Source organism: Rhipicephalus sanguineus, chromosome 1 (genome assembly GCF_013339695.2).
Source record: "Rhipicephalus sanguineus isolate Rsan-2018 chromosome 1, BIME_Rsan_1.4, whole genome shotgun sequence".
Taxonomy (NCBI): Eukaryota; Metazoa; Arthropoda; class Arachnida; order Ixodida; family Ixodidae; genus Rhipicephalus; species Rhipicephalus sanguineus.
In genome coordinates, this window is record NC_051176.1 from 146,299,504 (window position 1) to 146,315,869 (window position 16,366).

At 43.2% G+C, this 16,366-nt stretch overlaps 1 protein-coding gene across 1 annotated transcript; it reads right to left on the reverse strand.

Moving 5' to 3' along the window:
• Nucleotides 1-7,856: 7,856 nt before the first annotated feature.
• LOC119399696 (pumilio homolog 3) lies at nt 7,857-16,206 on the reverse strand. The gene is made up of 2 exons (XM_037666525.2): nt 14,663-16,206; nt 7,857-8,417 (listed from the first exon to the last, which is right to left on the reverse strand). Exons 1-2 carry the CDS (start codon nt 16,124-16,126, stop codon nt 7,896-7,898), a joined length of 1,986 nt encoding a protein of 661 aa, XP_037522453.1. The 5' UTR covers nt 16,127-16,206; the 3' UTR covers nt 7,857-7,895.
• Between the last annotated feature and the right edge of the window lie 160 nt (nt 16,207-16,366).

The following is a 16,366-nucleotide window of genomic DNA, read 5'->3' on the forward strand; positions in this document are numbered from 1 at the left end:
TTGGTACTATATCCACAAGAAAAGCATGTAATAATAATAATATCTGGGGTTTAACGTCCCAAAACCACGATATGATTATGAGAGACGCCGTAGTGGAGGGCTCCGGAAATTTCGACCACCTGGGGTTCTTTAACGTGCACCTAAATCTAAGTACACGGGCCTCAAACGTTTTCGCCTCCATCGAAAATGCAGCCGCCGCGGCCGGGATTCGATCCCGCGACCTTCGGGTCAGCAGCCAAGCACCATAACCACTAGACCACCGTGGCGGGGCAAGAGAAGTATGTAATCACTGCATTTTTAACCTTTTGTGAACAAGTGTTGCCTTACAGGCAAGGCAAAAAAATATTTTTTTTGTGGAGTTTAAGTTTTGGTTACAGAGTTTCTGGCTAAATGTCTTTGGCCAACACTGATTGATAGGTGGCAAATGTCATTGGTTAGTTTAGAACAGGAACAGGGGATGAATTAGGAAAGTTTTGGTGTGTGACATGCTTTATTTTGAAAGCATGGTCAGAGCAGAAAGACCAATTTAAGATACTTGGCTACAATGGTACCGCACAAGTAATGTAGAGGAATTGTGTGTACACCTCTGTTTCACATCCAATGTGCACTATCTGTACAAGTGCCAAACAGTGCCATTGCTCAATTGGGATGCTTGCTTCAGAGTCCTTCCCAGTGTTGCCCAAAGACAATACACTAGCTATTGCTCGAAAAGTTCCTAAATATATTTTTCCTTTTCAATCTTAATCTTGGCGCATTTTGCATTATTTCGATGAAAATTAACACGTTTAGAGGTGTACAAATAGACTTGAAAAGAAGCTAAGGTTTCAACAGCAAATATTTGAAAGTAAAATTATGGATAAACTACTGATTTAAGAAAGTGAAGTTAAGGAGACATATAAGACAAGGAAGTGACTTAATAGACTAAAGCAATTAGTTTGAATGAAAGTGCAGTTGAGGGTGCAGTGAGAGCTAATTTGAGCAACCACATGAAGAAATGTTCAGGTGTATGGAAAAGCAGGGGTAGAGGTGAGCTGCAGTACAGTGTTGTGAAGGTAAAGCTAGACTGACAAAATGCCCTATAACATCACAAACGATGAATTCTGTTAATAGGAGTTTTACGCTAAGCTAGACAGTTTTAGGATCTTTGTTTAGTTTTCCATATATTCAATTACTTTTGTCAAGCTAAAACGTCTGGTAAGATACTAAAGCCCCATCATTTTAGAACTTATGTGGAGACTTAATTGTGTTTCAGTGAAATGTGGTATACAATAATTTGTCATCATACCTAGTTAAGTTTTATTCTAGTGCATTCATTTATTTACCATTTCATCAATCTGTTATCCTTCCCTCACTTTTCAACAAGATGTGTATCCACACCCTTTGCTTTTGTTTCCTGCTTTTACTGTTTACTTTTACTGAACAAGTCAATAGTTTCTTTTATCTTTTCTTATTTGTGTGTTTATTTTGTGCTCATTTTTGTTATGTTGCAATTTTATTTCATAGTTTCTATCTTCTGCAAAAACTAGGCTCACCATATTGACAACATCAGCTTACAAATGTGGAACCTTTTTAATTTTTTGCCACCACTCCTTGACAGAACCAACATGAGTACTCCTGCCTGCTTCTTCTTTATAACTTAACACAATCACTCCCCCCCCCCCCCCCAATCTTCTTAACTCTTTAAATTCCCTCAGCCTATTCTAAAAGGAAATGTACTTTCCTCCTCTTCCCCTCATAAGTGTCGGAGATAGCAGTGAGCTGCCCATGGATAAAAGCTGCTGGTTTAACAAAAACAAGTCCCCATTATTTAAGTTTTCACTCCTGCAACAATGCCCATTAGCTCACTGTTATTCACTTCAACCTTTCACCTTCCTGTGAACTTAGTCTTGTTTGCATTTTTAACCGTCTCTTGAATCACATGGGTAAATGAAAATATTCAGCGTAGCAAAAAACAGTACACTTGTGCATGGAACGTGCCAGCATATTATTGAAGGCACAGGATGCAAGCACTCATCAAAGCGCCTGCATCCTTTTTTCTTGAAAACATGCCTTCCACTGCTAAAAATGTACTCCATGAATGCGCTAGAAGAGGCAGCTGCATTGTACCCCCGAAAAAGTTAATGAAGTGCAGAGTATTTTAAAATGTTTGTGACTTCTCGTCTTGTTTTTGCAAAGGTATATCAATAGCACATGTGCAGATAAAACCCTTTCGTCTTCTACAGGTGCAGACACTGAATGAAAAGAACTTATCCTGCTTGGCTGCAGAGTGCTGTTCTTTTGCTGTTTCACGGCAGTGGACTTGTCTGCATATGTCAAGGATCCAATTTCTTTCATGTGTGAGCACAGGAGTCGATTTAAGTGTCATAGTACAACTCCGGGGGAATTTTTTGAGGGCTAATTATTTTGTTTGACACAACCTTTACATTATAGTACAAGTCCGTCATTTGATGAGGATGTAAAGCAGTGCAGACCTTGTCAAGCCTGTGTGTATGAAGACCTGGGTGCATTTGAGCTTATGCGTCCTTAACGCCTGCTTATGTTAACAAAGGAATTGTGTCTAGTGGCCAGGTGAGTTGGTCTTGTGCTCTCTTGCTAAAAGATTGGATTCTCCTTCCAAGTATATGACATGCTTCGTACAAGATGCTCAGTTTTCTTATGACAATGTCGCCCTAGATGTGTGGAAAGTTCTGCAACAGCATCGTACAAGTCAGCTCTAATGGGAAAAATGAAGTGTACTTCACTTTTACCATTTAGGAGCTATGTAGGCCCTAGTAGGCGACGTCAAAATATGTGACGTCACGGCAAATGATGCGGAAACTTCAAGGTGGCGTCGCCAACCACATTTTCTGTTTGCACGATTTCTTGCTTACTAAGCATCTTCTCGCAGCAAGCATGGCATTCTGGTATCGTGAAAGAGTAGTTTACTAATACGAGAAAAATTGTTTTGCTCTTTAGTGTCCCTTTAAATTACTTTGATGCTCTTAGTTGAGTGCATTGTCACTTCCTATTACCTGCTCTCTTTCGGTTGCCTAGACATCACCACTGGTTCTACATGCTGAGACTTCGTCACCATGGTGTTAATTTACATTTGCTTCACCTTGAAACCACTCTGTTCTTATGCACTAATTATCATCTATAGTCATTTGGCATGCCCGTATTACATTACCCCCCCCCCCCTCTTCGCCCAAGTTGAAGCCTTCTGCACCTCACCCAGTGATGCACTACCTCCGGGATCTTGACATTTGGTACCTTTCGAGCCATTTGGGCTTTCACTTCAATAATTATGCCTTCATTAATAGAATCATAGCCTTTGCCATACTTCATTGATAATATCTTCAACTGTCTTCAGAGAGGGTAACAAAGGCATCATCTGGGTCCTCTACCTGGCAGTACAGATGAAGCAGTAGTGGCAATAGCACTGCAATAGTGACTCCACCTGCTCTCTTCCTCCTCGATCAGGAATCATAATTTACCTAGCAAACCTCCTCATAATGGAAATGCCACTGCAACTTTGAACTCTTTAATTCACATTAATTTTGCTGCAACTACGTGGTTTGGAATGCTGCTATTACTTCAGGCCCTTCACTCTAAACCTGGAGGCGCAAGCTGCAGCAACAGCATCTGATGGGATGCTGCACTTGAATTGCCTGGGTGGATAGCTTTCAGTGTATTGACATCATTGCAAAAATGTCCAACAGATATTTTGTCAATGAGTGCTTATGAACACAGAAAGAATGCAGGGTAATTACAAGTTCTTTAGTGATTGACATATTGGGTATGCCACTTGAGGCAGTGCTCCCTTGTTCAGCTTTCCGATTAACAGTATATTTGTTTTGTTTTTTTCATTACAAACACGACGTACCTGTCCCAAATGCACATAATGCTACTGTGCCATGGCCTTTAGGTTGTAGCACGTGAGCATTCGACAAGACAGAAGAAAATAACTTTATATGGAAACTTTTGGAGCTGTTCGAAAATACTCCCACTATAGAGCTAGAAACATTTTCGCCCACAGGGATTCGCGATAACTGCTCACAATGATTCTACATTTTTTCTACATTCTTTTCGGTGTCTTGTTATATAGTGGAACCTCGTTGATATGTTTTTCATGGGAACTGGAAAATAAAACGTATTATGACAATATCGTATCAACCAACGAGGTTTACGAAAAGAGGAAAAAAGGCATACTCCGCAAGCAACTCTTTTATTGAGCAACATTGAAGTAGCTGGGAAACTTGCGCTGCACTTTCTTCTTTTCAACGTCTTGGAATAAGTTCTTCTGGTAGTGCATCATCATCATCATCATATGACGCAGCAGCCACACATGGCAGAGATCTTTTCGCCGCAAAACCGACGCTGCTGCGACCTTTGCGGCTCTGCGACGTGCTGATTGTGGCCTGTTGGAACACACTTTCAGGTATGATACCGAAGAAGACACGTAGGAGTTCTAGATATATTGGTCATCCACTTTCGCAGTCGTATTATCCAATTTTGGGCAAAAATGTGATCGTATTAAACCCATGAAAATGCATTATTTCCAAGGGACGTTGGCCAGGAGTAAAAAGAAAAACGTATTAGGCCAAAAAACATACTATACAGAATTTTATCAACGAGATTTCACTGTATATCATAGGTTAGCTTCGAACTGTAGCATCGCTGAGGGTACCCTGACATTGCTAAAACTTCCGTTCTCATCCCGCTCCCCTGAAGCTTCATTCACACCGCTGACAAGCACTGGTCGCACAAGTTCGGCCACTTTGGCTTAGTTGCTCACAGCAAACCTCTAAATCAATCAGATTCACAGGAACAGGACGTCAGCTTATTTTACAAGGCAATGGTGGTGTGAACAGGTGTGAAGTTGATGTAGCGATGAGGAGGTCGCACTAACCGATGTGAACATTGGTCACCTTGGGTCATTCCTAGGTCGCTAGTCGCAAATGGTTGCGTGAGTGGTGCTAGTTGCTGGTGTGAATAACCCTTTAGTTGGAGCCTGCTTTTTGGGATGAAAAATTGCCCCTGCCCAAAAAATCTACTTTTCAGAAATGTTACTTTTGGATTCTACCACTAGTGATTCATAGCCTCATCAATTTTCACGCATCCTATAGTCGGATACAACTTTAGAAGTCTGCGGCATTTCCTCCTCAAAGGCGGGTGCACACAAGCCTGCACCAATTGGCTTACTCCAGACTGACGTCATGAGTTGAAGCGTCGGAGAGCACTGCTGAGTGCATGAGTGGGACTTTTCCTTAGTGGCGGAGGAAATCAGCTGCCGCGCATTATTTTAACCATAACAGCCCTTTCTATCACATCAGCAGCAACGGTGTTTCGTTCATTACTATTTTTCTCTGTTTTTTTTGTACCCTTATAATTTTCCGAGAAGCTTTTCTCAGCTTTGGCACGCTCAATTTTGATCATTTTTGTCTTGCTGAAAAGCCGAGTGTTTAGTGAGTGCAACAGGATGTCAAATGTTACTTTGAGAAGTTATAAATTTTTTGAAAGGGTGAAATAATAAAAATGCTTTTTCTCAGTCATTCAAATGATAACTTTGAAGCTTCACAACTTTTGTGTTAGGAAAGCTAGAACCATATATTAAACTTGTTGCACTCCTTTGCGTGTGGAGAATCCAATGATATTTAATTTGGCAAGATCTGTGCAGCCAGTTTAATACACGTGATCGAATGATGTCTTTATTAGTAACCGAAAGAAGGGGATTTTTTATGGACTCGTTTTTCTTTGCTAGACACAAGACACAGCTAGAACTAACAAACAAGAAAGTCATGGAAAGTATAGGGGATGGTATTTGTAGTAATTATGATGTAAATGTGAAGAAAGTCTATTAGTTCTAAATAAAGTTGTCTCTTCATTAATAATTCATTTTAAAATTAATGGCACAGTCTACATGAAAACAGAGTTCATATTTCATATCCAGGTCATGAAAATAAATGATCGCTGAAGTTTTCATCATTCTAGCTTAAATAATATTATAATTCATGTCTAAAAACCGCTTCCCCCCTTAACTTTGAGCAGATGATGCAGCAATGTGATCCCTAGAATTACGTCACACCAACTGCAGTGCCAGCCTTTCCAGTGGTGGAGCTCACCACCAATGTGCTGTCATAATTTGCCACCGTATGCTTTAGTAGTGAGGCATATGAAATCCAAGAGTAGATGACCTAGTACAGGAACTGGGACATTGAAAATTCCCATACTGCGTAAATAATTAAAAATTACTCACTTCAACTGCATTGCAGGGCTCAGCTAAGGACACAGTGTACAAACATAAAAACTATTTGCATGCTCAAATATCACTAATGGATTTGGAAATGTCCTAGAGCCTCCAAATATCACAAACGGATTTGAAGTCTCTAGGACATTTGCTACACTAACAGTTGCAAATGAAGATCTGAATAAGACGAGAGCAAAAGAACACGAGATGATGCTTCAGTGCAATGCACAAATAAATGCTTCTTTTGAAGCAAGACAAAAGAAACAACATTACAAATGAAGAGAGAGCTAACATAAGCTCCATATGCAGTATGCCAGTAGGAACAATGCAGATGTGCACTGTCCTACTGGCATACTGCATATTCAGGACTGGCAGCACTGTGCAATCCCCTTATAGTGCGATATTTTCGCTTCTGTTCTAGTTCTGATGTGGTGATAATGGTGGCCGGCATGGGCATGCAAAGCACTTTTGGTCATTTCAATTTTCTTTTCTTTTATTTTTATTTTCTTCCTTTGAGATATCAGAACTAGAAGAGAAATGAAAATATTGCACTATAGGGGGATGGTGCAGTGCTGCCAAACCGAATGTGCGTGCCTGTCAGTAGTGATGACGGCGCGCACTATACCACTGCTAATGCTTGCCGCTGTTCGCATTTCATGACGCCGACAGTACCTCTGACTGAGTATTAGTGGCGTACGTAACCTTGAGCATACTTTAATATGGCTTTAAAGAATGCTAATCCGAGTTGGCAACACCTCACGACATAGTTCTCGACATGACACACTTAGTGCCTGCTCAGGTTCTCTATGATGTTTTACCTATTCCCATGTATTGTCCATGCCACAGACAAGTTTGTGGGATGCATGGAGGGGGCGGCCTTTGTTCCTTTCCTCCCTCAGGCTGTTTATGCTACTGGCAGAGAGAGGAGTTTCTTTTGGAGAAGGCAAGCCCTTGATCTAGGCAGGGGTGCTGAAAGGTGGGCGTCTCACATGTTGTCTTATGCTAGGTTTCCTATGGCATAGACAAGTTTTGGTTGGGGCAAGTGCTTGGGTGTGTCACCCTAACTGATATCACGGCAGTCATTATGTTTCATTTCTTCCCCCACATGGGGTCCCGGTTCAAAAAGCGCACCCATCAACATCACCGGAGTTTGAGCTCATGTGATCCAATGTCTAGTCCATTGCGAGTGTCACGGTGGAGTGCCTGTTTCTTATGATTTTTGGGTGGGCATTCTGAAATGATGCCAAAGTTGATCATAAGTAACAATGCTAGCAATAATTAAGTGTCATATTATTTACGATAGAATTTCGTGAATAGCAGACACAGCCCTACTCAGCAATGAATAAGTCACAAATGAAAACTTGGCTGTCAGCGGTCCTTAGAATACCTGCCTTTTGACAATGCGCTAATATAGCTCCAGAATTGGCCATTCTTGATAATTTATCATTATGACAACTGTTACAAGAGAAGTTTTGCTCACAGAGACAGCCATGCTTGAAGATCTGCAATTATATGGTGTTTGATAGACATTAGTTTGTATCCAGCTATCCTATGAAATGAAATGCAGCAACACAGCAAACATGCTGCATCACATGTAACCTGACCTATATCACTGCGATAAAAGCAGAAATATAAAAGAACACCTTTATTCTTTCAGGGTGTGTCCTCACTACAAGCCTTGCAGTTTCGTTCTGAGAACAGCAGCACCTTTGAAATCAGACTTCTTAAGAATATTGTGCTTTCCTTCCAGTGCAGATTGAACACGTTCAATTGCTTTAGGGATGCCAGTTTCCAAGAGCTGCACAAGGAAAAAAGCTCCAAAGTTGCACCCAATCCATGTTGACATAGTTTCCTTCTTAACTTCACTGGCAATTACACCACAAAAAGAGTCTTGCCCTTTGTCACCAATGTCCTTGTCATGGGTAGCCATCTTCTTCAGAAAGAAACGTGCAGAGCCCTGATCAAAAAGGTGCGAGCTTTCCTGGTCCTTGGAAATCGTGTAGGGAGATGCATCAAGAAGCTTCGCTATACTTTTGAAGGCCGTTGCTGCTTCACTTGTGCTCATGCTGGTCAGGATGACATAAAGGGCTATTGCAGTAGGGCCACCACAAGTTAAGAGTTCCTCGATATTGTTGGCAATTGCCTGCGCAAGCCCACTTGCAGACATTTTGTGAAGTTCCTGCTTGCGTACCTAGGACAAAAAAAAAAAAAAAAACAAAAAAAAAAAACAATATATATGTGCATATAAGCATGCGTAACAATGCAAGACAACCAAACAAAGTATTAGACCTTGTCACTAATTGAACAAGTTTGCATTTTCAGGAACCTGCATGCAAGAATGCTGCTTGCGTACCTAGGACAAAAAAAAAAAAAAAAAAAAAAAAAAAAAAAAAAAATGTGCATATAAGCATGCGTAACAATGCAAGACAACCAAACAAAGTATTAGACCTTGTCACTAATTGAACAAGTTTGCATTTTCAGGAACCTGCATGCAAGAATGTGAACAGTAGTGACAAAGCTTACATGCTTTAACAGCAAGTTTCCAAAATAATATTAATAATTAATATCTGGGGTTTTACGTCCCAAAACCACGATATGATTATGAGAGACGCCGTAGTGGAGGGCTCCGGAAATTTCGACCGTCTGGTGTTCTTTAACGTGCACCTAAATCTAAGTACACGGGCCTCTACCATTTCGCCTCCATCGAAATGCGACCGCCGCGGCCGGGATCGAACCCGCGACCTTCGGGTCAGCAGCCGAGCACCGTAACCGCTATACCACCGCGGCGGACAAGTTTCCAAAATAAACAGACGTATTAAGCTCTATGTTACCAGGGACCTTATTCCTGACTGACACCATAAGGGAATGAAACACTTGAGGCCAGCTGTTTCGATGCCTGTCACTTCAGTGATGCATCACTGAAGTGTTAGATAATGTTAATCTCAATGCACATAAAAAATGTGAGTCATAAAAATAATGCTGATATCCAATAATACCTTTGTTTCCATCACATTCACTTTCAGTGAGTTAACCAACGCCCTATGAAAATGGCACCAAGAAAGGTGGGCAATTTATAATCTGGCTTTGGTATGTGCACATGAAGTAGTTGCACAACCACAACCATCTGCACTTGACCTGTACAGTGACTGCACATGGGAAGTGTTGAGAAGGTGCCTTTAATGAGTTATTGTGGCTCTATGACCAGTCAATCTTTCAACATTAACTCCAGTTCACTTTCCTATGTTCAAGCTGAATGGAAATGGGCCGGCCCGTTATCACAAATACAGTTCCACATCAATTCTAGCTTCCAACTTCCCAGCAGCAAAATTTTCATATTTCTTCACAGGTGCTACCCTTACAAAGTGCATGGTTGTAACAGTGGGGTTGTTACGATCGGCACCTGCGGAGGAAGCGGCGTCCCCTGTTCTTCGAACGGGGTGCCGAAAGGCTGCTTGCCTGCTGACAGCCGTTCAGGCACTTGAATTGTCCTCCCGAGACGGGAAGTGAGGCACCATGCAATCGATGCATCAAGGTTCGACGAGATGACCGTAATGGTTTCTTGTCGCCAAATCTTCCTTGAAGAGACAGTGGCGTCAGTGCGGATTACAACCAGTCCCACTAATTGAGCGGCGAGTTACTTCTGAGCGGCGGACCTTTCGATGCGCCCGGTTGTCCGAGTGTGAAACCTATCACCCTACGGCCTTCACATGGCAAGAAAGGACCCCCTTGGTGCCACAGATGCAGAGTGCGGTGGCCATGCCCCAGTCGAGGGCGCTGACCTGGGCAGGTGTGGGCGGCACCCTCATTAGTGCTGTGTGCAACGTGATTGGACCGTCTCAACTTGGAGCAATACCTGCATCTAGGGACATGGAGAGAAGATACCCTTTATAATGAGCCACCGAGCTCATTTTGGAAAGATTTTCTCGCCATGTAAAGAATGTAATAAAACCTCTGTTAAGTTTGCCTTCCCCCAGCCTCTTCCGCCGGAGTCTCTGGTGCTTGCGAAGGCCGATCGCAACAGGCTTCATAGAGCACAAGCAACAGCATGCTCTCTGTCAGCGGTGGCCTTTTCTTGAAACGTTCCTCTGATGGACATCCAAGTCATCCAGTAGTGCTCTTGATGTCATGAAATGCAAACATACAGCTCCACCTACCACCATCTAATTTACCTGCTATCACACAATGCATATGTGCATTATTGCCAAAGAAAGCATTCTTCACTTTAACAAAAATGTCAATTGCAATTACAATTTCCCACAACATTCCCGTTATACTAAAAAATATTATGATATTTATTCGCAATTCTATCAGGATGCCACTGCATAGATCACCACAGATGAACTCCTGCTCTATTGTTGACAAGTACAGACGTCGTGTAACCATGCTTTTGGAAATCTCTTTGAAGTTTGGAACACTTTTCATCGTTTCCTGCAGCATGAAAGGAGTTAAAAACCATGGAGTGTCTGTTCTCCCAACAGCCGAGAGGATTTTTGAAAATAGTTCCTCCCCGCAGTAGCCTCCCATTGGTTCTCGGAAGCCACGTGACAAACTGTCAGGAGAGCATCCCACGTCCCCACTTGTGGCAAATTTCCTTGTAAAGCATTGTTTTTTATTCAGGTTTTTATGCCATACTGCTAAAACGTCTGGCTAATGACTTTGAGGTTCAAGGTGCAATCTTCACCTTCATATAACTTTTTTTTCACAATTACTGCTTCCTCAAAAGAGCACCTAGGCCCCAGTGGGAGGGATCAAAGCTGAAATCAGGGCAGAGGGTTGGTTGGGGGCCATCAACACGCTGACGAGGTGGGAGGGTACTGAAACAGCACAATTAAAAACTGACTACAATAATTAATTTTTTAACTTATGGCGAGAAATTTTCTCTTGGAATATTTTGTCATCTCTGAAACAGGGAAATGGAGTAGCTGATACATGATAAAGTTCAAATACATATTTGCTTAAACAAAACTATTTTATACATCACTGTAACATGCTCTGACATGAAGCAACATTATTAATATCAACACAATAATTCAGCCACACTAAGTATAGTCACTCACACACACATAACTGATTAAGAGCCTCGGAAGTACCCAACACTGCTTGTTTTTTGAAGTCATATTGCTATTGGCCGCGAGATCGAGTGAAGTCGTTGCCTGGTGGCTACTGGCTGAACCATGCCTAGTGTGGATTGCTCCCTGCGTCATCTGCTGGCCACGTCGGGTTTACATGTGCGCGTACGTCATGCACATCATCAAAGGCTGGTTTGTTCCGTCATGTTATTGCAATGTTAAATGCTTGTACGTATGCCCAAGGTGATGCATAGAAGAATTTGGCCTTACTAGGCTGTATATGCACTGTAATAGGATCAGTGAGTGCACTTGTCAAGAGAGCTGTGTATTGTCATCGTACCCTCCATTTGCCAGAGTCATTTCAGTATGGGTGCCGCTTTGCGGTTCAAGAACTTCAAGCACATTGCAAACTGCACTTCGCATCGCCCTAAACATGAGGAGTATTAAATATGTGTGAATGCAGCGCTTCAGCGACTTGGTGGTAAACAAAAACAAGGCTCTAAGCCATGCACTCTCGCAATGTTGTTAGGTGTTTAATTGCGCGACTGTCATTTATCAGTTATGCGATGAGCTTTACCTGTGCTTAAAGGGGTACTGACACCTTTTTTCGAAGGTGAGTTTACTCTGCCGTACAAATCTCCTGTATACAGAGATGGCTCTGAGCAGGTGTGAAGCTCAGCAAATGCCGAGAGGATATTTTATTTTGATATTAAGGCCAATTTTTCCATCGCGCACATACCGATATCGACTCTAGCTTGACGTCAGGCTACAGTACTAATTCTGGTGACTTCACGCAGCAGTCTGGCTAGTTGTGATGACGTCAGGTACCAAAGCTTTGAAGATGGCCCCTTGTGCGTCACCAAAACACTCAAAATGGCCGCTTGTGCGTCTCTAACGGAGCCATGGTGCGGAGTGGCCATGGAAACGTCACTATATATTGTGCGAGCACGTGACAAGCTTGTTGTGCCGTCAGGGTACAGTAGGAACCGAAACTAGCTTTTAAAAACGTACTGTTTTACTTTTTCAGGGTACATTCGCGCTTAGCACTACCTTTTCTAGGCTCATGAGGGCTTGGCCTTTCATTTGACACAAAAAAACGACAACTGAAAATTTTTGTGTCACTACCCCTTTAAGATGTCCTTTCATTGTACGGTCCTTGTCCCACTACAGAGAAATATTTCTGTCAATTGAAGTCGGACACTTCAGTACTTAAATTGTCCCCTAAAAAGAACAGAAAATAGAATGACATGAAAGGAATAAAAACTGAGTTGCCATGCACAATTTTAACTTGGGGCAAAATTTATACAAAAACACCCGTCGGCTTAGATTTAGGCATGCGCTGAACAACCCGGATGGTCCAAAATTCATCCAGACAGCGTTCCTTACATTTATGTCATAGTAATTTCAAGCAAAAACCTCATCTTTTTTAGCATTATCTTGAGCGTTTGTATGGCGTTGTTATAGTTGATGGTAGGCAGCAGACATTATTCGCTTGTGGACACGGCACAGCAGCGCTATGCCGTGTCCACTTCTTGCTTCCTCGTCTGCGTGTTTCGCACTGTTAGCTGCAATGAATCTACACCAACTCGCCCAGTTTTCCATCCTACTTAAGAAAACATTCTTTTGTCCCACAAAATAATCGTACCTTTGTTGCACCACTCTCATGCAAGTAATCATTCGAACAAAAGCTCTGTTCTGAACTGTTACCTTCTTATACTATTACTGGAATAAAAAACAAGCGCGTATGTGTTAAACCTCTCCGCAGCACTAAAAGTGCTGTCAGCCACATACCTTTCTTTACGAAAACTTATCAAATGTCCTGCATTTCATGGAGAACCGAATAAGAGAAAAAATGTGGATGCAAATTCGTGCACACAGTGCTATGTGAACTCATCGCACAGGTATACGGGAACAAAAGCTTGACTTGTGCGAGTTGGTTCATGCTGAATATAGTAGGTGCAGCGCGACAAGAGTAGGAAGGAACAACAGAGACAGCGCTCTGCACCTACAGGTATACGGGCTTTCTCTCTTTTCTTTTCCCAGATGATTAAGAAGAAAAATTTGTTCAGTCGCATCACAGAAGTGCTTAGTAGGCGGAACACGAGCTAAACACTTACAAATAGAACCACAAAAAAATTTTATATATAACGAAAACGCAGACTGTCAGCGAGAGTGAGCATCCTGTTCATTGACACAGTGCTTCTCTCACAAGTAATAGAAATGTTGGGTGGGCTTTGTGCGTCGATTTGGCGATGGAGAATGTACATACTGCCAGTAGGCTGCAGTAAACGTGTTTTATTCACCAAGAATCAGCTCAAACCACTCACAGAGAAGTGCCTCTTTGTGCATTTAGACACGTGCCACCTACCGCCTAAAGCCCCTCCATCGCGTCTACTGCCGCTTTTTTAAGTACCGCCATCTATTGTTCGACGACGACGCCCACTTCCGGTTCCAGAGCTTCCGGAAGGAAGTTCCTGAGCGACTTTCTTCCGCTTTTTCCTTCCATCTCGTTTCTGCGCACGCATGTGCACACGCGAGAAAGCACATATTTGCTTCTTCGTTTCGCAAGTGTTGTTGTTTTGAGGTTCGTCGTAAACTGCCTGCCGCCGAGCGAGTTTTCGCTCGGTGTTTCTGCGTCGCGAGGGCATTGGCGGGCATGCGGCAGGTGCATCAACCGGAAAAGCAGCAGAAACATCATGGCGGCACTTCGGCTTCCGCTAGGCGGGGAACCGGTATAAAGGGAGAGGGGGCGGACGAGTTGGCGCTACTTAACCTAGCCGGCGGAAAACGCATGGAGGGGCTTTACTACCGCCTATCCACACTAACGCGGTGACAGTGCTGCCGCCGAGAGCCTGATCTCGGGGCGAATTGCTGGTGACACATGTCATGTCATGGTCCCTGCCATGAAACGCGCAGCTAGCCCTAGCCATCTTTTTTGGAAGCCTGAGTGCTTGTAGCTAACCCATTCTCACACAGGGTGGTCAGATGCAGCTGAACTCAAGGCACTGGCGAGAAATAATAATAAAGTGTGAAATGCAGGTCATTTTTGAAGATTTTCCTATTGCATGCAGGACACGGGACAACAGCTCCCAATGGGAGAGTCCCGCGAGTCGTGGGGGGAGCGGGCACCCTAAACTTTCCCAAAGTGAAGGTGCCAGTACACTGGTGCTACCTGCAGACAGTACTGAAAGCTATGAGCATCTAAAGACAAAGTTATATTTACTGTCCCACTCCTCCAACCTCTCCCCTGTGCTAAATAATGACATACAGTATAGACTTAGCTTTTCTTAAGTATTCTGCAGAACTCATTTGCCTTTTCCCTGACTCTTTCATCAAGCACACTGACAATTCCAGTTGCTGGACTTACCTCTGGGTCTTTTTTGCTGGTGCTACTGCTGTCACCCTCCTTAAGGATGGCAGCAACTTGCGGGTGAAATATGCGAGCGTCCCTTGGTGCAACGAGGTATGCCAGCACTCTGTGCCCATGTGCATCCATCAATAATTCAAGAGGCTCTTTCAACAACTCTGCAATAATGATTCCTTCAACGAGCTTCGTGTCGTCCACACAGTCAAATATGGATAGAAGTACCATATGCCCATGTTCTTCTCGTGCTATTTTGGCAACGTACGTTTTGAACGACTTGATTATCGTCTTTCGATCTTTTGCAGTTCCATGCCAGATGCACTGCATGGCGACACGTGCACCATCCTTCGTGTGCACCATTTCCACGAGCGACCCGCCAAGTGCTCGAATCATTTCGGACTTGGAGTTGGCATCGGCACTTTTGAAAAATTCAAGCACGAGATGGTGTATGATACTGTGGCGAATCACTGGCTTGTCAATAATTTTCATCAGCGACTCCTTCAGATTTTCAATCATTTTTGCGGAATCTGCGGATTCGGCAAGAGCATCAGCAAAAGTGATCACTTTGTCTCTCTTGAAGAGCGCGAGATCGCGGCTGTAGAACTCCTGCAACAACAGGGAACGCTGCAAGGCATTGGCATACTCGTTGTAGATGACCTCTAATATCGCCGCAGCATCTACATGGTGCAGTAGACTCACGACTTGTGTGCTGAATGCCCTGATAACATGCTGTTTCTGTTCAGCTGTGCCGTTCCGAAGAATCTGCCTCACCATGAACTTGGCGTATTTCGATTTGGTCATAGGAATGATGATGTCTTTCACCTCTTCAAAGATCATATTGCGGTGAACCGCAGTTCCCAAGTGTTCCATGCATTCAATCACTCTGGACGTGTCATGTGCGAAGATTAGCTGCTTTATATTGCCCTTGACTACTTTGGCCAGCTGGTTTAGCAACTCCTCGCGCCTTTGCGGTGTGCAGGACTTTAGCCGCAAATCTTCCCAGATTCGTTTCGCTGCTTTGGAGATCTCGTAGAACTTGTTCTCATGCTTTTTTCGTTCTTGTTTTCTCTGCTTCTTCTTCATTTCGATCAGCTTGATTTTCTTCGGCTCAGACGCATCGTCGTCGTTGCCTTCTGGGCCACGCTTATGCGGACGATGCTCTGGCTGGTCGGTCGCACTCTTCTCTTCATCGGCAGCTTGGCTCGGCACTTCACTTGTTGCTTGCGCCATTCTGCGATTAGCACTGCCAGGTTTTCCATGCTTGCCGAGTTTCCCAGCAGTAGGTGGGAATATTTTCCGGCTACTCGCTTTTGCATACTTGCCTTTGACGTCTCCTGCCGGTTGACTGCTCTTCACCTCTGGAGACAAATTAAGGACAGCACGTTTCTGCTTCGGCAACTTCATTCCACTGGAGGACTTTGGCGGTGGAATTGTAGTTGCGTTCAATGCGCCTTTTTTCGCTTTCATTGTGCACAGCACGGGCCTAACTGAAATCGGACAGCAAACACGTTGAACGCTCGTAGAACACGTGAAGACGATGCAATGGATGTTTCCTTCATGTCGATGACAACGCGGTAGCCACAAAACTGACATACGCTTCAAACGAATTTTAAACAAACCATATTCTTTTACAATTGTTTTTAGCATACTAGGTTCTGTAAAGTGTGGTAATGTATGCAAAATTATGGCAAAATATTGTCAAACTAG